This window comes from Scomber scombrus, chromosome 15, assembly GCF_963691925.1.
Source record: "Scomber scombrus chromosome 15, fScoSco1.1, whole genome shotgun sequence".
Lineage (NCBI taxonomy): Eukaryota > Metazoa > Chordata > Actinopteri > Scombriformes > Scombridae > Scomber > Scomber scombrus.
The window spans coordinates 15,337,327-15,364,119 of NC_084984.1; the positions used below are offsets into that span (position 1 = coordinate 15,337,327).

General features: G+C 40.4%; 1 protein-coding gene across 1 annotated transcript in view; it reads left to right on the forward strand.

Annotated features, from left to right (window-relative positions):
- Positions 1 to 26,793, forward strand: part of LOC133995204 (calcium/calmodulin-dependent protein kinase type II subunit beta) — a 136,624-nt gene that overhangs the window by 30,009 nt on the left and 79,822 nt on the right. Inside the window, 8 exon segments of the mRNA XM_062434535.1 lie at positions 776 to 878; positions 6,268 to 6,351; positions 6,452 to 6,546; positions 6,634 to 6,756; positions 9,664 to 9,747; positions 10,725 to 10,767; positions 12,449 to 12,520; positions 16,277 to 16,314. Of these exon segments, the coding sequence (XP_062290519.1) occupies positions 776 to 878; positions 6,268 to 6,351; positions 6,452 to 6,546; positions 6,634 to 6,756; positions 9,664 to 9,747; positions 10,725 to 10,767; positions 12,449 to 12,520; positions 16,277 to 16,314 (642 nt within the window).

Here is a 26,793-nt window from a genome sequence, read left to right on the forward strand (position 1 = left end):
AAGTCAAGCCTCTAATTGAGTTTAAACATCAGCCACCAGAGGGTGACACGATGTCTGTGCTGCAGCTGGAGCTACATCGTCCAGCTGTTTCTGTGTCACTGCGGAGGAAAGATCACTGACCGACGGCAATAAGTGGTCGCTGCTATCCCTGTGTGTGTGTGTGTGTGTGTGTGTGTGTGTGTGTGTGTGTGTGTGTGTGTGTGTGTGTGTGTGTGTGTGTGTGTGTGTGTGTGTGTGTGTGTGTGTTGTACATGTTTGTCAGATTGTTGTTACATCAGCGTCTGAGCAGGAAAGACACGGCTGTTTTAAAAAAAAAGACAAGCTGTGTTTGGTCTTTGCTCAAGTAAACAAATGGCAAAACAAATGGTAAAAGGAAGGCTTGTACACATTTTTATGTCCCATCTGTCTGTCTCAGTTGCTGTGTGTGTGTGTGTGTGTGTGTGTGTGTGTGTGTGTGTGTGTGTGTGTGTGTGTGTGTGTGTGTGTGTGTGTGTGTCAGTCAGAATATGAATGAGTATTTCTGCATCCGTCGCTATTCTTAGTCGTCTGATCTGGGTTTAACTGGTCGCATCGCAGGGATCGGTCACACTTCCCTTACTGTTTTTTTATTTTAAACTCATATAAAACCCAAAGTAAAAGGTTATTTTTCCACTTTTTTCAGGAAAAAACACATCACATCTGTTGAGGGTTTTATGGGATGTTGTTTTTTTACTAAATCTAACTTCTAAAACTATTTCCTGACTGTGTTTCTTGGTGTTTTCTGTTGCACACGCAGCCAGAGAACCTGCTGCTGGCCAGCAAGTGTAAGAACGCAGCAGTGAAGCTCGCTGACTTTGGACTCGCTATTGAAGTCCAAGGAGACCAGCAGGCTTGGTTTGGTATGTTACACACACACACACACACACACACACACACACACACACACACACACACACACACACACACACACACACACACACACACACACACACACACACACTCTAACACACCTGGTTCTAATAATTAACTCGTTATCAAGTAGCTGAAGCTCGTTAGGGGATTTGATAACAAGTTAATTATTAGTGTCAGGTGTGTTAGAGTGGGGAGATTTGGGGTTTTTTTGCCTTTATTTCAAAGTAGATAGCATAGACGCCGCCAGGAAACAGGGAGAGAGAGAAAGAGAGAATGAGGTCCCTTGCCAGAATTGACCAGGGATGCTGGCTTTATGTGCACGGTAACCACTTGGCTACCAAATTGTTCTTTGCGACCTGTTTTTAAAGATTTAGTAGAAACTAATGGGCTCGAAGCTGAGTGACACAGATAGGGATGTCAGGAGATAATTATTACATCATGTAAAACATTCATTTCTTTTTGTGTAAAGATGAAACATGTGATGCAACATGTTAGTTGGTAAGCTTTTACAGGTGTTGTTGGACTTTGGACAGAGCCAGGTTAGCTGTTTCATCACCCATTGGTTTGCATTGGAGCTGGTTTAAAGCCCAGTGTTTCATCTTTTGAATTTGGAGCCAGGACTTCCCAAATAAGGATTGCTGAATGTTGCTTTTCATGCTCTGGAAACACACCTCTCTATCTCAAACCTGGGCTAATGCCAGCTTACTGAGAACACAGAGGGTGCTATTTATTCAGGGCAGGTATCCTAATCAAGTAACATTAAACTTAATTAAATTTTGCAACAATAGTCAGACTCAGTGAGCAGCAGGTGAGCCATCTGTAATTCACAGCTGTAAATCAACACCCTTTCAAATCGTATTAACAGAGCAGTAATTTCCAAAATGACCAGCAGCACACTTATTAGAGGGCCTGAACTTAGCGATTTAGACCATTATGACTCAGTATTTTTAGTGAGAAGTTGAGGCTTTTTGAACAGGAATGAATGGGAGAAGCTAACGGCCATCTTTGACACTTTAACCCTCCTGTTGTCCTCGAGTCAAGGAAGGAAGGGAGGAAGAAGGAAGGAAAGGAGGGAGGAAGGAAGGAAGAAGGAAGGAAGGAAAGGAAGGAAGGAAGGAAGGAAGGAAGGAAGGAAAGGAAGGAAGAAGGAATGAAGAAGGAAGGAAGGAAAGGAGGAAGGAAGGGAGGAAGGAAGGAGGAAGGAAGGAAGAAGGAATGAAGAAGGAAGGAAGGAAGGGAGGGAGGGAGGAAGGAAGGAAGGAAGGAAGGGAGGGAGGAAGGAGGAAGGAAGGAAGAAGGAATGAAGAAGGAAGGAAGGAAGGGAGGGAGGGAGGGAGGGAGGAAGGAAGGAAGGAAGGGAGGGAGGAAGGGAGGAAGAAGGAAGGAAAGGAAGGAAGGAAGGAAGGAAGGAAAGGGAGGAAGGGAGGAAGGAAGGAAGACGGAATGAAGAAGGAAGGAAGGAAGGGAGGGAGGGAGGAAGGAAGGAAGGAAGGGAGGGAGGAAGGAGGAAGGAAGGAAGGAAGGAAGGAAGGAAGGAGGGAAGGAGGGAAGGAAGGAAAGGAGGGAGGAAGGAAGGAAGGAAGGAAGGAAGGAAGGAAGGAAAGGAAGGAAGGGAGGAAGAAGGGAGGAAGGAAGAAGGAAGGAAGGAAAGGAGGGAGGGAGGGTGGGAGGAGGGAAGGAAGAAGGAAGGAATGAAGGAAGGAAGGAGGGAAGGAGGAAAGGAAGGAAGGAAAGGCGGGAGGAAGGAAGGGAGGAAAGTAAAGGAAAGAAGGAAGGAAGGAAGGCAGGAGGGAATGAGGAAAGAAGGAAGGAAGGAAGGAAGGAAGGAAGGAAGGAAGGAAGGAGGGAGGAAAAAAGGAAAAGAGGAAGAGAGGAAGGTAGGAAAGAAGGACAGAGGAAAGAAGGAAGGTAATGGGGAGGAAAGAAAAGAGAAGGAGGGAGGGAGGAAAGAAGGAAGGAAGGAACGGGATGGAGGAAGGAAAGCAAGAAGGGAGGAAAGAGAGAAAGGAAAGAAAGAGAGAACGAGGGAGGGAGGAAGGACAGACGGAAGGAAGGAAGGGAGGAAAGAAGGAACAGTCAAAACAGACGGGGTCAATTTGACCCGGGAGGACGACACGAAGGTTAAAGTCCTTTTGCTGCTTCATTCTTACACTAAACAAAAACACTCGGCTCCGACTTTACAATTAAAGAAACACAGTAGCACAGTATTTTCTTTATTTAAGGGAAGTCTATAATAGCAACCTGCCAGTCTGCTGCTGTCCTCTTCCTCCTCTTCCTCCTCTTCCTCCTCTTAATCATGAAGGGCTCTGTTGCCTGACAGCTCTGATGTGCAGCCGAGCTGTCACAGCGAAGCCTGCACGGCGCTTTGATGGGGAGAAGTGTAGGCTTCCACAGGACTGTTCATCCATACTGTCATTTTATCCTTTTTGTCAGCGTGCCCCTGAGTCAGGCAAATAAGGAGTGATTTTTTTCCTCCTCTTCCTCTAATATTAGACTTATCTCATCTGACTGCAGTTCTTCTTCCTCTTCTTTTTGTTTTCTTTCTCCAAGTGTGAGATGTGAGTCTTTTTTTATCTCACTTAACCAGATTTCAGCTCCCACCTGATGTCTAATTAGTAAAAGTTTACCTGATGTTAGCGCTCTTTTATACAGGGTAAAAACAACAAGGGTCAAAGCTGAATCTCCGGACTAGTTTCTTAACCTTTGTGTCGTCCTACCGGGTCAAATTGACCCCGTCTGTTTTGACCGTTCCTTCTTTCCTCCCTTCCTTCCTTCTCTCTTTCTTTCCTTCCTCTCTCTTTCCTCCCTTCCTTATTTCCTTCCTCCATCCCCCTTTCTTCCTTCCTTCTGTCCTTCCTTCCTCCCTCCCTCCTTCTTTCCTTCCCTCTTTCCTCCCCCTACCTTCCTCCCTTCCTTCTTTCCTTCCTTCCTCCCTTCCTCTTTTCCTTTCTCCTTCCCTCCCTCCTTCTTTCCTCCCTCCCTCCCTCCTTCCTTCCTTCCTTCCTTCCTTCCTTCCTTCCTTCCTTCCTTCCTTCCTTCCTTCCTTCTTTCCTCCGCCCTTCCTTTCCTTACTCCCTTCCTTCTTTCCTTTCCTCCCTTCCTTCCTCCCTCCTTTCCTCCCTTGCCTCCTTCCTTCCTCCCTTCCTTCCTCCCTCCTTTCCTTCTTTCCTTCCTTGCCTCCTTCCTTCCGCCCTCCCTCCGTTCCTTCCTTCTTCCTTCCTTCCTTCCTTCCTTCCTTCCTTCCTTCCTTCCTTCCTTCCTTCCTTCCTTCCTTCTTCCTCCCTTCCTTCCTCCCTCCTTTCCTTCCTCCCTCCCTTCTTTCATTCCTTCTTCCTCCCTTCCCTCCTTCCTTTCCTTCCGTCTTCCTCCCTTCCTTCCTTCCTCCCTCATTTCCTTCCTTCTTCCTCCTTTCCTCCCTCATTTCCTTCCTTCTTCCTCCCTTCCTTCCTTCCTTCCTCCTTTCCTTCCTCCCTCCCTCCTTTCCTTCCTTCTTCCTCCCTTCCTTCCTTCTTCCTTCCTCACTTTCCTTGTTCCTCCCTTCCTTCCTTCCTTCCTTCCTCCCTCCCTCATTTCCTTCCTTCTTCCTCCCTTCCTTCCTCATTTCCTTCCTTCTTCCTCCCTTCCTTCCTTGACTCGAGGACAACAGGAGGGTTAATTTGTGCACCATGTTTACTTTCCTCTACTTACTTTAACTCAAAGCCAACATTAAGATCTATTTTAAAGAGACTGCAGCAGGCTAAAAGCTCTGATGGGACATTCGTGGACGACGTAATGCTCTCAGCGTGATGATTATAAGACTGTGTCTGACATTACTCACTATCTGCTGAGTCAGAAATGCCCACCGTGGAATAAAAATCATCTCTTCTGTCCAAAATCAACCCACACAGTCATTACTCCAAACTGATACTCAGCAGGCCTGTATTTGATAAGATGGAGTGGATTCATTGATTAATTATTAAACATTTTGATGATGATTAATTGTTTTTAGTTCTACATTATTTGATTGCAGCATCTCAAATGTGATTATTTTCAGGTTTATTTAGTTTTCTGTATAATAAACTGAATATCTTTGTGTTTTTTGGGGGGTATTTTTCACCATTTTCTGACATGTTATCGACCAAACAACGATGAATTGATGAACCAATAATGAAAAATAATCTTAATATTTGCAGCCTCAACTAAAAGGCCTGTTTAGACTGAATGATTTTAACCTGATCCAGACAAAAAAAGTGAGACTCCTTTGACAACCAAAATCCTAACAGTGACACAAATATACGACTAAATTGTCACTGCATGATTGTAGCTATGATCCACATCTACAAACCGACCAGTTATAACATGAAATACACTGACGAGTTTGTATTTTTTCTGCTCCTCTCTTTCTCCTGTCCACAACATATGATATTTTCCCATGCATAGAGGTACCAGTGCTGTGCCTATGTTTTATTTTCTATTTTTTAATACTTTATTTATTGTCACCTTATCTGTCTACCTTATCCCCTTATTTCCTTCCTGCTTGTCTGGGATAATTATTGGCCTGAGCTCACATGACCATATACCCAACCTACCTTGGTAGATACTACATTGGCTGATACATATCTGGATGCATGTAATTGGTTATTTTTTGTATATATTTTTTTGCCTTTTTTGCCTTTTTCAGTTTTTTAAATACCCTATTTAAATGCTGATTGTAATGTGTTTTATGATGACCCTGATCTAGGCTGCAAGCTGAAATGCATTGGTCTATTAATAGTTGATTAGAAAAAGTTGATTTATACTACAAGTTTTGCTGGAGCTTTGACTTTTTTAGACTTTTTTAGACTTTTTTTCCCTTTTCAAAGCACCTTGGACGTAGCAGAAGTTATGCCAAAAACCTCGACTCTGCCCTAAAATAAAGCATCACAATCTAATGACTTCAATTCATTGTTTTTTTCACCATGTGATAATAATTTGACCACTTGAACCATCTTATTTTCCATATAGTTTCAGATTTTATTTTATTTTGTTTTGCTTCTTTTCTCTAATATAAGAGACAGTTTTTCATTTTTAGGTATAGTTGTTATGGCCTTACAGTTCTGACTAAGTTTCAAAGTGTCTAAATATCTGTTAAAAGCAGCTTTGAATACACTAGTGTTTCATTTGCTGGTGTGAATAAAATACTTCCTAAACATCAATGGCAAGTTTACAACATCTACAACATCACAGTCTTAAAAATAAACTATTGAATGTTTACCACATATGAAACGATGATTGTATCATTATAAACAACAATGTGAAGATGTTTTTTATACTTTCTCTCCCTCTTTAAGTGTTATTTGGTTAAATGCACATACAAACATACTTATAAACTGTGTCTGTGTGTGTTTTCATGTGCAGGTTTTGCAGGGACTCCCGGCTATTTGTCCCCGGAGGTTTTGAGGAAGGAGGCTTACGGTAAACCTGTAGACATCTGGGCATGTGGTAAGCTCTCTGCCTCCTCCTCGTCCTCTCTTTCTCTTTTCTTTCTCTCTTTCCTCCTTCTTATCACTCAGACAAACGTTGTGTGTTTTTGTGCGTGTAGGTGTGATCCTCTACATCCTTTTGGTTGGTTACCCTCCGTTCTGGGACGAGGACCAGCACAAACTCTACCAGCAGATCAAAGCTGGAGCGTACGATGTGAGCCCACCTCTTCGTTTCTATTTACATCAGACATTGTGTTATTTTTGATATATTTATATATGCATGGGTGTGTGTGTGCCTTAGTTTCCCTCTCCAGAGTGGGACACAGTGACTCCGGAGGCTAAAAATCTGATCAACCAGATGCTGACGATCAACCCAGCCAAGAGAATCACTGCTCAGGAGGCTCTGAAGCACCCATGGGTCTGCGTAAGTATAAACATGCAGCACCTTCCTACTGCTCACCCTTAGCAAAAAGTAGTTTATTCAAGTGTACTATGAAGAATAGTATAGTGAAGTATACTTGGCTTATACTGAAAAGTATAAAGAAAAGTCTACGTCTAAGTACATTAATACTAAGACTTACACTTATACTTTAATACTAAAGCTTCTACTTGTACTTTAGTACACTTTTTACTTCTTTCTGCCACAAAGTACTAATACTTAGTATATCTTGATCCAAGTACAGAATAAGGTCAAGTCATTGACTCGTGCTTACATTTAATTTAGCAGAATAAAAATGTTTTTCACAACACACATTTGCTTTGAGGTATTACCCCTGTTATAAAACTTATATGTTCAAGATCATATAGTATATAACTAGTACAATGGCAGTATATAGAAGAGTGTACTTGTGCTATACTTTAAGTATACTTCAATAAACTAACATGTGGACTAGAAGAATATACCTAGTACACTAGTAGTATATAGATGAGTGTACTTGTTGTATACTTAAAGTGTACTTTTATAAACTTAAAAATGTTCCAATTTATTCCAAAGAGGTATTAAATTAGTATACTTTCTAGTACACTAAAAGTACATGGTCCATAGTATACTTGCTATACTTATACTTACACTCAAGCATACTTAACCCTCGTATTGTCCTCAAGTCAAGGAAGGAAGGGAGGAAGAAGGAAGGAAGGGAGGAACGAAGAAGGAAAGGAGGAAGGAAGGAAGGAAGGGAGGAAGGAAGGAAGGGAGGAAGAAAGAAGGAAGGGAGTAAGGAAGAAGTAAGGAAAGGAGGAAGAAGGAAGGGAGTAAGGAAGAAGTAAGGAAAGGAAGGAGGAAGGAAGGAGGGAAGGAAGGAAAAGAAAGAAGGAAGAAAGGAAGGAAGGAAGGAGGGAAGGAAAGAAGGAGGGAGGGAGGAAGGAAGGAGGGAAGGAAAGGGGGATGGAGGAAGGAAAGAAGGAAGGGAGGAAAGAGAGAGGAAGTAAAGAAAAGGAGAAGGAGGGAGGGAGGAAGGACAGACGGAAGGAAGTAAGGGAGGAAAGAAGGAACAGTCAAAACAGACGGGGTCAATTTGACCCAGGAGGACGACACAAAGGTTAATAAAATGATCTTCAAGTATACTACTTTTTGCTAAGGGTAGCACTTTCCCTCCCTACTCCTGTTTGATACTCGCAAAAAATGTGTCATTTAAAATTAAAAAATCCTCTAACAGCAAGTTTGTGAACATCTGCACAAAGCTGTCAAATATCAGCACCATCTGTCTGCAGACGTATGATCTTTGATGTGCTGATACGAGGTCAGCTTATCTTGAACGATTTGTTCCACCGAAGGGCAAAAAGAGCAACATATCTAACGGGGATAAGCTCCTCTTCAACCACAAAAATATCAGTTCCACCAGCTTACAGGTCCAGGGCGCCGTGAAGTTAAATTGTATGACTTTATCTCAGATGGTTTAGAGAAGACGGAAAAGCACTTTTTCCTCTGATATTTGTCTGACTCATCATTGCTGAGTAAAATGACTGATCATGATAATCAAAAAGATGATAAGGTCTTTATATCAGCAGCCCTCTAAAATAACATGATTCGTTGTGCATTAAGTTATTTTATGAAGAGAAAATACTGTATTTACATTTGCACAACAATGCCAGTAAAGCAGAGATGGAAGAAGTATTGAGATCTAAGTAGAAGTACCAATACAGCAACGTAGAAAAAAGTAGAAGCCCTGCATGAAAACTCATACATTTGTAAAAGTACTGCAGTATTATGAGTAATGTAGTATGCAGTATTACAGTAAAGTACTGCAGTATTATGAGTGATGTAGTATGCAGTATTACAGTAAAAGTACTGCAGTATTATTAGTGATGTAGTTAAAGTATTACAGTTAAAGTACTGCAGTATTATGAGTGATGTAGTTAAAGTATTACAGTAAAAGTACTGCAGTATTATGAGCTAAATATATGTGTTTATAATTGAATAACTACTGGTGCATTCAAATAAACCAGTCTTTAAAACCCTCCTGTTGTCCTTGAGTCAAGGAAGGAAGTGAGGAAGAAGGAAGGAAAGGAGGAAGGAAGGGAGGAAGAAGGAAGGAAATGAGGGAGGAAGGGAGGAACAAGGAAAGAAAGGAAGGAGGAAGGAAGGAAGGAAGGAGGGAGGGAGGAAAGAAGGTAGGAGGGAAGGAAGGAAGGAAGGAAGGAAGGAAGGAAGGAAGGAAGGAAGGAACGAACGAACGAAGGAAGGAACGAACGAAGGAGGGAGGGAGAAAGGAAAAGAGGAAGGGAGGAAGGAAGAAAAGAAGGACAGAGGAAAGAAGGAAGGGAGGAAGGTAGGGGGAGGAAAGAAAGAGAGAAGGAGGGAAGGTGGAAAGAAGGAAGGAAGGAAGGAAGGAAGGAAGGAAGGAAGGAAGGAAGGAAGGAAGGAGGGAGGGAAGAAAGGGGGATGGAGGAAGGAAAGAAGGAAGGGGGGAAAAAAGAGAGAAGGAGGGAGAGAGGAAGGACGGAAGGGAGGGAGGAAAGAAGGAACAGTCAAAACAGAGGACGACATGAAGTTTAATAGAAAAGTGACAAAATAGGTCAAATTCAACCCAAACAGTATGTAAGGGTTATACCTTATAACTGAACCCTTCTTTCTCAGCTTCATGAGTCTCATCATAAAACATCATCAGTATATAGACATAATGATAACTGTCAGGACATCATGACGCCTGTTTCAATCTATTTAACCCCTTTTTGTTTTTATTGCCAAAATCACTGTTGTCACCCCGAGGAGCTGAAGCATCGACACTTTCCAGGGAAGCAAGTTTTTCTCTCCGACAGCTCGCGCCCACGTAAACCTGTCAGTGTCAGAGCTGCTCCTCTAACGTTTTATTTCTGTGTCTCTCCTCCACAGCAACGCTCCACGGTGGCGTCCATGATGCACCGACAGGAGACGGTCGAGTGCCTGAAGAAGTTCAATGCCAGGAGGAAACTGAAGGTGTGAAAACGCTGAGAAGTTATGAAGTCGTTTAAAAAACATCAGACTGAGTTACTGTCATCAGTTTATCATTTCATCAGTTCATCAGTTCATCAGTTCATCAGTTTATCAGTTTACCAGTTTATCAGTTCATTTCATCTGGTTTAATATTACATCATTTATCAGACTGCCTCCTTCATTCCTCCTCCTCTTCCTCCTCTTCCTTCTTCTTTTTCTGCTGCCCCTCTTCTTCTTCTTTTTCATCATCTTCTCCTCCTCCTTCTTTGTCTCCTTCCTCCTCCTCCTCCTCTTCTTCTTCTGCTCCTTCTACTGCTCCTCCTCTTCTCTCCTTCGTCTCCTCCTCCTCCTCCTTCTTCTTCATCTTCTTTTACTGCTCGCTCCTCCTCTCCTTCACCTTCCACTTCCTCGTCTTCCCCCTCCTCCTCCTCCTCCTCCTCCTCCTCCGTCTTCTTCTTCTGCTCCTCCTCTTCCTCCTCCTCCTCCTCCGTGTTCTTCTTCTCCTCCTCTTCTTTTTCTAATGGTCCTCCTCCTGCTTCTTGGTTTCCTTCCTCCACCTCCTCCTCCTTCTTCATCTTCACCTCCTCCTCCTTTCCCTCCTTCTTCTCCTCCTCTTTTTCTTCTTCTGCTCCTCCTCTTCCTCCTTCGTCTCCTTCCTCCTCCTCCCTCTTCTTCTTCTTCTCCTCTTCTTTTTCTTCTGCTCCTCCTCCTCTCTCCTTTGTCTCCTTCCTCCACCTCCTCCTTCTTCTTCTTGTTCATCTTCTCCTCCTCCTCCTTTGTCTCCTTCTTCCTCCTCACATTTCTACTTCCCCTCCTTCTTCTCCTCCTCTTCTTCTTCTTCTGCTCCATGAGGCTAATTTGTGAACATGAAGTTTACATCTTTTTTCTCCTCCTCCTCCTGTATTCAGCACCTCCTTTTCTCTCCTCCTTGTCCTGTATTTAACCTCCTCCTTTTTTCTCCTCCTCCTCCTCCTCCACAGGGAGCCATTTTGACCACCATGCTCGTCTCCAGGAACTTTTCTGGTGAGTGTCGAAAAAAAAGAAGAAAAAACTCGGAGAGAGTCAAGAGAGAACGAGTCAGCGCCCTGACAGGATGACACGCCATCTGTCTTCACACACACACACACACACTAACACACACACACACACACACACACACACACACACACACACACACACACACACACACACACACACACACACACACACACACACACACACATGAACATACAGCAGGTTGATGGGCAGCAGTGTGTCACAGTAAGCAGGAAACAGCAGAGAGACGTGCTCCATAATTACTAAAATATAACTTATATTTATTTAAAGAACATATTCCTTAAGACTTAAATATTTGTTTTCACATTAATCTGCTGAAGGAGGAAAAGTTTCTCGATTAAATAAAGTTTAACACCTTCTTCTTCTTCTTCTTCTTCTTCTTCTTCTTCTTCTTCTTCTTCTTCTTCTTCTTCTTCTTCTTCTTCTTCTTCTTCTTCTTCTTCTTCTTCTTCTTCTCCTCCACCTTCTCCTCCTTTTTTTTTCTTCTCCTTCTATTTCTGCTCCTCCCCTTTTTCTTCCTATGGTCTTCCTCGTCCTCCTCCTTCTTCTTCTTCTCCTACTTCTCTTCTTCTTCTCCATCTTCTCCTCCTTCTTCTTTTTTTTCTTCTCCTTCTATTTCTGCTCCTCCCATTTTTCTTCTTCTGGTCTTCCTCGTCCTCCTCCTTCTTCTTCTTCTCCTACTTCTCTCCCTCGTCTTCTTCTTCTCCTCCTCCTCCTTCGTCTCCTTCTTCCTCATCGCCCTCCTCCTTCTTCTTCCGCTCCTTCATCTTCTTCTTCGTCTTCTGCCCCTCCTCCTTTTATGCTCATTCTTACGCTCCACTTCCTCCTCCTCCCTCTTCTTCTCCGTCTTCTCCTCCTCCTTCTTCTTCTTTTTCTTCTCTTTCTGTTTCTGCTCCTCCCCTTTATCTTCTTCTGGCTTTCCTCCTCCCCCTTTTTCTTCTTCTTCTTCTTCTTCTTTTTCTCCTCCTCCTCCATCTTATACCTGTGTCTGTTGACCTCATTTATGTTTTATACTTTATTTACAGCATGAATCCAGTTTAAGTGGGAAGGGTTTTTCTTTATGATCCGAACCAATCATCAACATTTTCATCAGTAACTGTAACAGATTACACTAATATTTATTTTCTAATTAAATTACCTAACATGTAACTCTTTACTGTAACTGTAATTTAGTTTTATTAGAGAGTGAATTCTAGCTGTTCAGTACTTGTTTAATGAACATTCAGCTCAGAATCTCGTTTAATTCTCTCATGCTGGAGTTTCCATGATTCGGTTTATTATTAATTTCAACAGTTGGCTTGAAGGATAATTGAAAGTCTAGAGAGTCGTTGCTGCTCCTGTTGCTCCGTGAGGGGAAAATAATAGTTTTATAGACTGAAAGATCTGATATGAGAAGATTGATAAGTTCAGGCCTCCCGATGCTGCTGCATCATTCACTGATCTTATACCAACATGACATCTATGTAAAAGTGACCAGCGTGCTTATTGAGACATGAATAAAAAGCCATCAGATATAAAGGCGTGCATGTCTTAAAGGTTCTTCAGTATAGCTCCTGCTGCACCAGTCTGACCTCCTCTTCTCTTCTCTTCTCCTCTCTCAGCATCTCATTCCTCCTTCTTCTCCTCCCTTCTCCTCTGTGTATTTCAGTGGGTCGACAGACTACAGCCCCCGCCTCCATCAGCGCCGTCGCCGGGACGACCGCCGGCATCGTGGAGCAAGGTAAACTCATCTAACTTCTAACTTCTCTCCTCTCTCTCCTCTCCAAAAAGCTTCTTCTCCTTTTTTTCCCTCTCCATGCAATTGGAACATTTATTTCCTAGGCTGTGCACACACACACACACACACACACACACACACACACACACGCACACTTGCAGGGAAATTTGAGGCTGCAGCCCCGAATGTTGCCTCAAAAATATTGTTGCAGTGACTTCTGAATCTGATTGAGTTTAAAACAATTATGATTAAGAGTGAAACTTATAAAGACATTTAAGTTAAAGAAGAGTTAAAGAGTGTAATGTAATTAAATTAACCCTGTAAAGTCTGAACCATCAAATAATTGCCAGAAAATACTAATTCTTTGAAATTGGTGTTTATTCAACCTTTAAATTAATCAAATTAAAATTAACCCTAACCATAAAGAGTTTTGTTTTGTATCATATTTTATACACTGGGAATTTTTTGCAATTTATTTTTTTATATGTTTTTTTAACCCTTTACATACTGTTTATATTCTGACTTATAATTAGTCTCTACACCAATTCACATTTATAAATTCCTCCATAAATCATTAATAAATGTTTGTGAATGTCTTACAGCTTCATTAAGGATTAATCAATCACTGTTTATGTGAAGATTTTTAATATAAGCAGTTAAAATGTGTACATTTGCATAAACAGAAATATGTATCAGCTGCACAAAAATTTCCTTTTTTTCTGTATTCAGGGTCACATCAGGAAAAGTCCACCTTAAAGAAATGTGTATATGGTGTTTTTACAGCTGTAAAATGTACAAATGAACAGTATTTAAGGGTTAAAAACACAAACACATATTAAATACAACATTTTTTAAAGGTCCTGCATAAAGCTCATATCAGCTCAAACTTTTTAATACATATTAATAATACATAATGCATTAATAATGCAATACAAGTGACAGATTTACAGATAAATGAGCTTTTATACCTGCTGTATCTCATTTGATACACACATGTTCAACAGGAATTTACCTTAAAATAAGCTACAATTTATAAATTCAACACTGCATTGGTTTATCTGTGTACTACATGTATCTGATTTTATACATCAGGTTTCTATGTTTTAGTTTTCCCTTTGAGCTAATGCCTTATTGTTATTTCTTTATTTATATGTGCATTCTTTTAGGAAAATAGTTAGTAAGGACCAAAATAAATTAAAACCACTACTACTAATGTTTGCAGAGGTCATAAAATGCAGTAAAGTTAAACTCTGAGCATGTGAACCATCCAAAAAGGCTCTGGGTGCTCCTGTTCCTCTCGCTGCAGTGACAGTGATTAAATGGAAATCAGCCTAAAATGTCACAACACCACACTCACTCCATCCTTCAGCTTGTGTGTTTCTTCTTTTCTTTAATCCCTCTTCCTAAATCTTCCCTTTAAAAGACGTGTATGTGAATGTTAGGGTTAATACTCCTGTCACTTCCTCCGGATGAAGAAGACACTTGCTAAAACAGCTGGAGTCTGGAGATCTTAGTGTGTGTGTGTGTGTGTGTGTGCGTGCGTGCGTGCGTGCGTGCGTGCGTGCGTGCGTGCGTGCGTGCGTGCGTGCGTGCGTGCGTGCGTGCGTGCGTGTCAAATGCAGTGGATCAATTTACCCACTAGGATTAATAAAGTACTTCTTATTCCTCTTCTTCTAACTCCCCTTCTCCTCTCCTCTCTCCTCCTCTTTCTTCCCCTTAATGCTTCTCAAATGTTTGCCAAGGTAAGCAGCCTCATCTCTCATCTGGGAGCAAAGAGTATTACTGTTAAGATGTCTTTGCTTGTCGTGGGTTAGGAGGGCTTCACTGTTGTGCAATACAGTCACATGCCCTGCAGGGAATTAGGAGGGAAGTTGCATTGCAGTTTAGTGTGTGTGTGTGTGTGTGTGTGTGTGTGTGTGTGTGTGTGTGTGTGTGTGTGTGTGTGTGTGTGTGTGTGTGTGTGTGTGTGTGTGTGTGTGTTGTGGAGGCTTAGATGTCAGCTTTTGAATGTGAGTTGCAGAAAAAATAGTAATAATTGTGCAGTGTAGCAGGATAAGTGACAAATAAGGGTTGCCAAGATGAGAAATTCAAAAATATTAAAAAATTAAAAATTAAAAAAGCAGCATCAGGTTTGTTAAAATGTACATTTAGTATTTTTTGTTGGTTTTATATCATTTGAAATGACATTTGCACTATTTTTTAACCAAAAGTAAGACTGAATGCTCCTGAAAATGTCAAATGGTGTAACCACAAAAGAATGATACATATTAAATATTTTATCACCTACAGTGTATTTAACTGTACTTATACTAATAATGACTTCATTTAAATAATGTAAATGTTTCCTGATCTCCATGACTCTCCAGATGAAATGTAATATTTAGAACAATTGTATTCCATTACCTTTATTTAATATAAAAAGTTATAATGTAAGATCATGCCAAACTAGTTGATATGGTCTTTTATTGACAATTTACTGTTTTTAAGCAAGTTGAATTATTTGGTACAAAGTTTTTATGGTTACACCACTTAGACATTTTTGCCATAATCCTCTAATATATTCTCTCAAAATGGATTAAAAGCACAAATTTGATGCTGGGTCCACACAAAAAGAATGTGTGCAAGTTATTCATATGTTTATTTTCACAACCCCTTTAAATTTAAACTAAACCACGTGGACAATATTTTATCCACCTACAGTGTATTTAAGTGTACTTCATTTTAAAACATCAAACACATCACACCATTTAGACACTTGGTTGCATCATGTTATTGAACAATACACACAAAGCTGAGTCTGTTTGCTTTTGTGTCTGATTTTTCCTTCTTTATCTTTTATTTTTGGCTGCATTAAAGCACCCAAAAACAAAAAACTAAAACACATATTTATGGGCTGTATTCTGCTCTACGCTAAAAAGTTTACAACTTCTGCCCATCAATAAACTCTGTAGTGATTCCCAACTTAATCCAGCCTACTCTACTGAGATTAACAAACCCATTATCACATACCTGCATCTCTATTCCACTTCCCCTCATGCTTTCCACTCCTAATCCCCGCTCTCTCTCACTCTGTCTCTCTCTCTCTCGCTTTCTGTGTGTGTGCATGTGTGTGTGTGTGTGTGTGTGTGTGTGTGTGTGTGTGTGTGTGTGTGTGTGTGTGTGTGTGTGTGTGTTTGGATTATATAGAGAATCAGTTAGACTTTTTTTTCCCACCATGCCTGATGCCCTCCGCTTATCTAATGCTTTGGGCAGTGGATCAGGGTTAGGACGTGCCAGTTGGATGGAGATTTTCTTTTATTTTTTAAATGTGTGTGTGTGTTCGTTGGGTTCTTTAATGTATTTTCAAAGGATAGAGGGAGGGTTTTCTTTCTTCTTTTTATAAGAGGGGAGGGATGAATCCAGCTGTTAAGGGTGGTAAAAGAGGAAGAAATAGGATAGAGATAAGCATTGTCACTCTACGTGTGTGTGTGTGTGTGTGTGTGTGTGTGTGTGTGTGTGTGTGTGTGTGTGTGTGTGTGTGTGTGGTCTTTTTAATTTTTTAAAGTTAAGCGAGCCAGTTGATGAGCAGGTGCATGCGTGCATCACAGTGCAATTGCAGCTTGTGCACATGCATGTGTGTGTGTATGTGTGTGTGTGTAATGTGTGTGTCTGTGTGTGTAGTGTGTGTGAGCTGATTCAGAGAGCTGCTGGTCATCTGAAAGGTGTATTTTATGATGTGTACTCTTCCATCTGAGGGTGTGTCCTTCTGCCTCTCTGCAGCAGCCAAGAGTCTCCTCAATAAGAAGGCTGATGTCAAGGTAAGCTATCTTTGTCTTTTCTCTTTTCTATTGCCTCCCCCTCTTTTTTTCTTCTTCTTTTTTTTATCCGTCTCGTTTCCTCTTTATATCCTTGGCTGACCTTCCGCTGTTCGGGCGCCCTCTTCGCTCAGAACTACTTTTATTATTCCATAAATATTTTCTATCAAAGGCAGCTGCAATACGTTCCGGGTGATTTGACTTTGTGGCGTTCTACTCTTTTTATATTTCCGAGATATTCTTTCTTTTTTTTTTTACCTTAAAGGCGCAGCTTAAGCAGAAATGTTTATGTCATTTCCCTTTTCTGTTATTTTAATGTTTGAGCTCAGAGGTGCATCAATACTTTACATTGCACTTTTTGTCCTTTCATTCACTATATTACTGAACGGAGATTGTGTGGGTTGCAGATAGAGGAGCTGTTTTAAGGGCAATCCTTATGAAATAAACAAACTTAACTAAGAAGCAGAGCACTGTAGTTTGTTATCTTATGTAGCTCAGCTGAAGCAAGTAACACAGTTAATGTCCATCAGTGTAGAAACCGCCTATAAATCAATAAATAGATAATAAAATTTAGAGTTTCACACAGTACAAAATACACTAATATCCACTAATAACATGTAATTAAATATGTAAATATTATATAAAATGTTTTTCCCCTCCAAGAAGTCATGCTCACATATTGTGTGCCAACATTTATTTTTAAATAATCATTAAACAAAAATGATCTAGAGTGAATGTAACTTAAGGCACTTCTCAAGTCAGCACGCCATTATAAAAGTTGCAAAGTATAATCAGTGTTGGGAATGTTACTTTAGAAATGTAATAGGTTACAGATTACTAGTTACTCTGTTTAAAATGTAATACGTAATGTAACTATTTCAATGACTTCATCAAAGTAATGTAACTTATTACATTTAATGACTTTTCTAATGTTCTAACCAATGTTTTCAGCTGTTAGGGTAAATGTTCCCTCCATCTGTCCTTCCTTCCTTCCTTCCTTCCTTCCTTCCTTCCTTCCTTCCTTCCTTCCTTCTTTACTTCTTTACTTCTTTACTTCCTTCCTTCTTTCCTTTCTTCCTTCTTTCCGTTCTTCGTTCATTCGTTCCTTCTTTCCTTCCTTTTTTCTTTCCTTCCTTCTGTTCTTTGTACGTTCCTTCCATCTGTCCTTCCTTCCTTCCTTCTTTCCTTCCTTCCTTCAATCTGTCCTTCCTTCCTTCCTTCTTTACTTCCTTCCTTCCTTCTTTCCTTTCTTCCTTCTTTCCTCCCTTCCTTCCTTCCTTCTTTACTTCCTTCTTTCCTTCCTTCCTTCAATCTGTCCTTCCTTCCTTCAATCTGTCCTTCCTTCCTTCTTTCCTTCTTTCCTTCCTTCTTTTCTTCCTTCCTTCCTAAAATCTAAGTCCAGCTTTTTTTCATGGATACTGACATGATTTATAAGGGAGATCATTTCTTATAAAGCAACATGTATCTCTCATTTGAAAATGTATTCATTAGTTCATGTAGATTTTGGAATATAAAATAAAGATATTTGATGAATAAAGTGGGTTTAATTGGTACTGTGACTCCATTTAAGCCCACGTGTGCTCCAAATAAGCCCACATCATGATTTTTTTACTAAATATAACAAAAAATATTGACTTCAAAGAGTTAAAAACAGCAATATATGTATTCAGTAACATGTTAAATATTTAAAAAATGAGAAAAATCTTAAAGGTCTCCCCAACACTGAGCATAGTTTAGTATGGTATAAGTATGTTAAAACAAAGACAATACAACAATTCCACCTTAAAGAAAGCAATTACACTTATCACCCTTAATTGATTTCAACTCTTAAAAAAGTGCCCCGTCACTCTCCACTTTTCATACTTTGATGGACTCCTCTCTCTAACTGGCTGCTTTCACAGAGCTGTGCTGCCTCCTCTCCACTTTTAGACACTTAAGTTTGGCATATTTAGCTCTTTGCATCACTCCACTGCAGACATTTTTCTCCCTGAAATATTTCATAGTGCCAAAGCTCATTAAAGAATTAGTCTCTGCACTTTCATTTCCTGAAGCGAGACGCTGAATCTGCAGTGACTCGGACGAGACTGACGCCGCACCTCTGTTAGCTGTGTTAGCTGTGTTAGCTGTGTTAGCTCCTGTCTTGCTTTTCTTTTAGTCCTACTAGTGGTTATAGTTTGTAGTTTGTTGCACTGTAAGTATCTGTGTACAGTATGTTTTGCACTCTGCACTGTCGCAATTGTGTGTTTAAGTGTGTGTGTGTGTGTGTGTGTGTGTGTGTGTGTGTGTGTGTGTGTGTGTGTGTGTGTGTGTGTGTGTGTGTGTGTGTGTGTGTGTGTGTGTGTGTGTGTGCATTTTCTGTGTTGTCATGCTTGCTGTGTATTTGCATGAGTCAGTGTGAAGCCTCTGTGTAAACGCTGGATGAGCAGTTTAATATATGATGTGTAGGTCATTTCCTAAATTAGTGTCCGAGGCAGAATCTTGAACACAAAACTTATTTCAGAAGTATTGTGGAAATTAGATATTTTCTCGTCATTTTCAGATGTCATCTGAGTCATTTGCAGCATGAGAAGTGCTTGTTTCTGTTATTAACCCTCCTGTTGTCCTCGAGACTAGGAAAGAAGGGAGGAAGAAGGAAAGAAAGGAGGAAATAAGGGAGGAAGAAGGAAGGAAAAGAGGAAAGAAGGGAGGAAGAAGGAAGGAAAGGAGGGAGGAAGGAAGGAAGGAAGGAAGGAAGGAAGGAAGGAAGGAAGGAAGGAAGGAAGGAAGGAAGGAAGGAAAGGAGGAAGGAAGGGAGGGAGGAAGGAAGGGAAGAAGAAGGAAGGAAAGGTGGGAGGAAGGAAGAAGTAAGGAAGGAAAGGAGGGAGGAAAGAAGGAAGTAAGGAAGGAAGGTAGGAGAGAGGGAGGAAACAAGGAAGGAGGAATGGAGGGAGAAAGGAAAAGAGGAAGGAAGGAGGGATAAGGGAAAAGAGGAAGGGAGGAAGGAAGGAAAGAAGGACAGAGGAAAGAAGGAAGGGAGGAAGGAAAGGAAGGAAGGAAGGAGGGAAGAAAAGAAGGAGGGAGGGAGGAAGGAAGGACAGAAGGACGGAAGTAAGGGAGGAAAGAAGGAACAGTCAAAACAGACGGGGTCAATCTGACCCGGGAGGACGACACGAAGGTTAAATAACAAGCTATGGATATTATTTACATGAGATCATTAGATGTTCACTCAGATCGTTCGCACAAAGCACGGATCTTGTTCATGCACGATAATATTTCAAGCGCACAAAATATTACTCTGATTTGCACAAGATAAGAACTTTATCAGAATTAGATCTGGATCATGTTCACACAAGATGATGTTTCATGCAGAACACAGATCTTGTTTGTGTATGATAATGACTTAGATGCACAAATTATGGATCTTGGTTTGCACTTTATCCAATTTAGAGCTGGATCTTGTTCATGCAAGATAATATGATGTATGCGCAATATACTTATCTTGAAGGGAAACTTGTGTAAAAAAGATATTGTTCATACGAGATAATATTTTATGTGCACAAGATATGGATCTGGTTTACTAAAGATAAGTTATCCACACATGATAAAGATCATGTTCACACCAGTTGATGTTTCGTACACACAAGATACAGATCTTGCTAGAGTGAGATATTTTTTGTGGAAAAGATATGGATCATGTTCACAAAAGGTCATATTTAAGGGTCCACAAGATATAGATCTTGGTTTGCACAAGACAGTAAGTTTCTCTGATCTAGATCTGTATTTTGTTCATGCAAGACAATATGCCTCTTGTGCATATGATATGCACAAGAGGCATATCTGGTACGTGCATGATTTGAAAGATTTAGATATTTTTCATACCAGATAATATTTAATGTGCATAAGATACAGATCTGGTTCATGCAGGATAATAACTTCATCCTTACTAGATATGGATCTTCTCATCCGATGATAAAGCATGCAGACAAGATAAAAACATACTTTTTCAGGACTTTTAGAGCACATTACCATTTCAGTTAGAGAAGTGTGAATTATTATTATATTAATTAACAATGAAGCATCAAACCACCGCCTCTCTTTTCTCCTCCTCTCAGCTTCTCTTGACCTGTTTTCTCTTTCATAAACCTGCTTCTCCTTCTGCCTCTCCTCCTCCCTCTCTCTGCCTCTTCTTGCACTCCACCCCTCCTCTCCACTCCTCGGGTGGCCTGATGCTAATCTCAGATTATTTCCCACCAGATGATTAATCTATCATTACATAATCACAGCTTCTCTTTTGCTGCACCCTGACATCACGCGAATGCACACAACCCCAGAGCTATTTCAGCATTCCCTGCATTAACACAGGCATTCCCTCTCCTCTTTCTCCCTCTCTCTCCCTCTCTCTCTCTCTTTCTCTGATTTACACAATGATCTCAGTTTCCAGAAGAAATTTCATGGGAATGTGCTCTTTTTTATTGTATTTAAGCAGGTGCAATAGCTAAGAGCAATGAAACTGAGTTAAATTAAATTGTTATATAAGGGTTTTATCATATCTAACAGCTACTGAGGACTCTATTATGGAAGTCATTATAATAAATAGACTGTTTTCTTGAGTTTTTACACCCAAATTAACACCTCACAGTTTAATTTTGGGCCACTGCTCTGTTGTTTTCCTGATGATGAGAAACAAAACTGAGTTTGAACACACTTAAGTACACAGTAAATGGTGAATTAACTTATATAGTGCTTTTTTAGTCTTTTTGACCACTCAAAGCACTTTTACACCACATGTCACATTCACCTATTCTCACACACATTCATACACTGATGGCAGAGGCTATCATCGACATGTGGACTCGAGGAATCAAACAGCCAATCTTCCAATTAGAGGACAACCCGCTCTACCTCCCGAGCCACAGTCGCCCCAAATCAGTAAGAACTGATGTTGGGACCAAACTGCATTGTAATTCTGCGATTAGTTGCTGAGATATCTTGATTTGGACAAAAAGTTTCATTTTTAACATTAGCTGTACGAGGTTGCGTGCGGGTAATTTCGGGGCATAAAAGGCAAAAAAACTAAGCAGAGGAGGAGGAAGAGAAATGTTCATGGAAAAGTCGGATTTGAATGTAATAATAATAATAATAATATGTGTGATTTATATAGTGCCTTTCACAAACCCAAGGATGCTTTACAATGGATAAAACAAACAAACAAATAAACAAAACAAACAATTAAAAAAAATAAAAAATTGAATTAAATTTTTAAAAAATCAAGACTGAGCAGAAGAAGAGGAAGAGAAGTGTTCATTGAAGAGAAAGGTTTTTAACTGGGACTTGAAAAGGAAAGGCAGTCATGGAGAGATTAGATTTAAACTTGCTACATTTAGCTAAAAACATACACACTGATATCTACATTACTTATTACATTTTAAATAGGAGTAACTAATAATCTGTAACCTATTACATTTCCAAAGTAACCTTCACAACCCTGAATATACTTTTATAATGACGTGCTGACTTGGCAAGCGCCTTTAGTTACATTAACTCTAGATCTGGGTTCAAACCTGGTGAAATTGGTTTAAAAGGTTGCCCGATATCTATCTTCAATGTAAATCCATATTCAAAAGTTTCATTTTAAATACTGTTAAACCAAGAGTTTGTGTAATCTAGATATACAAAAGTTATTCTCTTTTTATCTAAATTTAACTGGTTTTAACCTGAACGTCTTCATGTCTTTTAACCCTTTACATACTGTTCATATTCGGACTCATGATTAGCTTCTACACCAATTCATTTTCATAAATTCCACATTAGTCATTCATACATTATTAATCTTATGCGGGGAAAAAGACATTAACAATCACTATTTTACTGTCCAGGAGAACATTTGATATGAAGAATACAAGATATTTGAATGCTGGTTTGTTTTGTTTTCTTCTTTTTTTTTATAAACACCAATCAATTTTGGACATTTGCAGCTGCAGAATTATGCATATTTCTGTATACTGTGGGTCACATTAGGAACAGTCCACCTGGCAGAAATATGTATTGGGTGTTTTTACAGCTCTTATATGTAAAAATGTGTCAAATCTAACCCTGAACAGTATGTAAGGCCTAAATTTCCAGTCCATTCATGTCACCAAATTACCCAACATAACCTCGAACAACTAATGATAAAGATATAACTTCTCAACAACTACTCGCTGAATTACACAGGATGAATGCTTGAATCCTCTTCAGCATCACCATTACGTAGCCATTAATTTTAATGCCTACACACTTTTCAGAGGGTGAACCCTTTCCATTTTGTACATTTCCATTTTTAGCCCCATCACTGGAAAGGCCATCGATGTAGAGCATCATGAGGTATTCAAACATGACGACCAAACTCTTTCCAATGAAAGCTGCTCACCCACACATTCAGTAAAAAAAAAACATTAATGTGGCTTTCTGTACGTGCACTGTAGGGTCTTTCTCTGGCTGGGACTGACTGAGACTGCCTGTATGAATAAATAAAATAACATCCTTACACTGTGCTCTTGGATGATGGATCTTGGGTACGGCACTAAGAGAACAATTTTGTGCTCTCGGAAGAAACAGTTGCAGTTTCTTGGGGACCGCCAGTGAGGTTTTTATCTTTCAGTTCTGTTGTGTTTTAAGAACATCTGGTGATTTCACGTAAAAGCAGCCCTCAGTTCTAAACCAAAAAGTAAATCTAAATCTTTTTTTTAAATATATATAATTATTAAGGAACAATTGGAAGTAGTAATAAATACCACGAACAACAAAGAAAGAAGTGCAACAATCAACAAAGAGCTAAAAGATTAAAGAGGCTTAAGTATTGAGGTGTTTAAATGTTAAAAAACGACCCTCTTTGGTTTGGTTTTGTAACTTTATTCAGCTCACACTTTAACTTTGAAACTAGCTGGTAACTAGCAGCTAACAAGCTACATACTTGGTGGAGACCAAACCAGAGCTAAAACAAGTGAACACTGGATCTACATCAATCAGTTAGAAATAATCATAACTTTCTTCTTCTTTTTTTTTAAGCCAGATAGACAAAGCACTATGTTTTTTAGTGCTGGTGTTAAGAGCAACAGAACACTTCAGTATGCAAATCGAACTGATGTTTGTTGATTCAGACAGTGACTCAGTAAAACTGATGACTGTGCTTCTCAGATGGAGTACATAAGTGGAAGCTGCGCGCAACCACTCGCCTCCATTTCCTGCTAAATTAAACATCATCATTCATTTTCACTGCGTTTCTTTTCTCCCTCTTAAAGCTGCCGTAGATGTGTTTTAGTCATTTAGACAGAGAGATAGTTCATTTTTGTAGGACTATAAATGAACTTACTCCCCCCCTCCTAACAGAAACTCTCATTGGAGATAAACACCATATGCTGCAGTGGATCTGCCGTTTTTGGGCTTTCTTTAGTCCTGGATGTTTGTGTTTAATGAACAGCAACAGAAACTCTCTCTCTCTCCTGATTCAGTGTGTCTGACACTGTAGTTTCACTCTCAACTTACTGTAGCTCCTTTTTAACAACATTGTTCAACGAAAAGATTCAATTTGCTGCAAAACTCTCTTTGTTGCAGCTACAATTGATGTGTTTTTTTTATGTGTGATCTGTTAGTGTGTAATGTGTTGGCTGTGTCTCGTAATGATGAACCTACACAGTATTATCAGTGACTCTGCAGCTCCTCTCGACTTTTGGAGCTTTATAGTGAGTTTCAGCTCATTGTTTAGCTGTCCGGCTGCAACTTTACTGTGTTGGTTCACTCTCAGCGCTCTCATAGCATTGTATTCAGAGAAAAAAAGCTCTTAAAAAGCCACTGTACACTACCTGCTCAGCACCAAACAGCAAACACAGTTATCTGTAGACGAGCTGGTGAACATAGTGTAGCATTTAGCAGCTAGAAAGCCAGATATTTCCCTCAGGAGTTGGTAGAGAGTAAAAAACAGAGCTTAAAGAGATTGAATATTGGACTTTACATTCAGCAGGTGGACAGAAACACAACTCCAAATGAATGATAACGTTGATCAGTAACTGCTGGATGTGGAAATAAGTGCAACAAATCAACTTAAAACATCAGATATGTTAAATGTTGTGTTCGCTGCTTGTTTCTGCTGCCCCCAAGTGGCCAAAAATCAGTTATTGCAGGTTTAACCCTTCTGTTGTCCTCAAGTCAAGGAAGGAAGGGAGGAAGAAGGAAGGAAAGGAGGAAGAAGGAATGAAAGGAGGGAGGAAGGAAGGAAGGGAGGGAGGAAGAAGGAAGGAAAGGAGGGAAGGAAGGACGGAAGAAAAGGAAAGAAGGAAGGAAGGACGGAGGAAATAAGGAAGGAAGGAAGGAAGGTAGGAGGGAGGGAGGGAGAAAGGAAAAGAGGAAGGGAGGAAGGAAGGAAGGGAGGGAGGTAAGGGGGAGGAAAGAAAGAGAAGGAGGGAGGGAGGAAAGGAGGAAGGGAAGGAAGGAAGGAGGGAAGGAAAGAAGGAGGGAGGAAGGAAGGAAGGAAGGAAGGAAGGAAGGAAGGAAGGAAGGAAGGAAGGAAGGAAGGAAGGAAGGAAGGAAGGAAGGACAGAAGGAAGGAAGAAAGGGGGATGGAGGAAGAAAAGAAGGAATGGAGGAAAGAGAGAGGAAGGAAAGAAAGAGAGAAGGAGGGGTGGAGGGATGAAGGAAAGGAGGAAGGAAGGAAGGGAGGAAAGAAGGAACAGTCAAAACAGACGGGGTCAATTTGACCCGGGAGGACACAAAGGTTTAATGTGCATCTATAATGTCTGGATGATACCCAATTAACACAGATGGGGTTGGCGGTTCTCCAATCCCACAGCCTTCACATCTGTTTGTCTAGACGCCTTCGTCTGTTCTCTCAGCTCTGTAGAGTTGGAGGAGGAACAGACAGCAGCAGTGTTGGAGGACATTTTCAATATTTGGACTGTCTAAAAATTCAGGAGTTTTTAGTAAAAGTTTCTTCCTCCTGTTGTCACTCTTTGAGCTCCGCACACATCTTCTCTCGTCCTTCGAGCTGTCTCTTCTGGCTACTTCTGGACTTGTTTTGATGAAGAAACAGCACTCACTTTCTCTTTACTGTCTGCTCCGTCCTGCTTTTCTTTTTCATCCATCACTCCTCCAAGTCTGTCTGAGTCTTTCCTGAGCAGTGTGTTATCCTCCTACATCATCCATTGATTCCCACCAGACTGTATCCTTCTTCTCCATCTCACTGACGGCCTCCTTTCATGGTCAAAACTCCCGCTGTTTCACTTTCAGCTCAGCACACACAACTTTTTTGTCATTTGCACGTTGATCTATATATTTATTTTGAAGTGGTGTGTCTGCCTCAGGTTCGTAGGGGGCATGAGTGTCTCCAATCTCCAGGTCTCCAGTTTAACACACATAAACAAATCTCACTTACACACTCCTACCGCCAATTTAGAGTTTCCAATTCATTTAACCTGCTTGTCTCGGGAGGAGATCGGACTCATTTGCACTCATTAAGATGCTGCACCAGTTTACACAAACAACCTCGGCTGAACTCACAGCTGTTTCAAATCACTTCTGATCACTTCTGGACTCGTAATTAAAAGTAGAGACTTCACACTAACTCAGTTTTGTTCCTTGAGCTTGGACAACATCCACAGTTGCCTTAAATAGGTTGAACTGATGTTTCGAACAGGAAAGGTGAGTTCAAACCTTTCTTGTTCACTCTGGTTGAATGAGACTCTGATTGGTTTTCCTCCTTGATATGATTCCTTTGGGCAGATTTGAGCAAAGCAATTGCTCTCAGACTGAACAACTGCACCAAAACCCTTTAGAGGAAGTAGTCTCTGCTCGGTAACAACTTTACTCTGGAGTGGTTCATTTGTGGTGGGAACGTAATCCAACCTCCATCTGACCGACTGCAAGGCTGCAAGTTTGAGCTAATAGGCTCCAGGAGCACTTTGTTGATGTTCGTGAGTGAAACCAACAGTTTCTAGCAGCTAGAATGAATCAAGGTCCAACCTGGAATAATAACCTGTCATCTTGATATTTGGACAGATAGACAAACCTTCTTTCTGTGTTTAAGTTCTCACTCCTGCCCCACGAACATCTGATCAATGAAAGGAGATACTGCTCTCACCTGGTTTTCAGTGATTCATTTCAGTTCACTTGAATTTTGCTCAGTGTGAAAAGAAACCAAACATCAACACCAAACCAACATATACCGACTCATTCAGCGATTCAGACCAGAGCAAATTAACTGCAGGTTTGAGAACACACTGAGAGTCTGCAGCAATGAAAGCTGCTCGATTACTGTAAAGCTCAGGCACAGTGGTGAGAGTAGAGGGGAGCAGCTGCTTAATTTTAAAACTATGATAACTGGGCAGAGACATGATTAATATTTCTCATAAGATGCTGTATTGAGGAAAGAAACAAATTAATAATGTTGTATTGTTTACTATGTAGGACTATAAGTTCAGAATATGTAAATATAAAGAAATATTGCAGATTACACCATAAGTGTGCAGACTC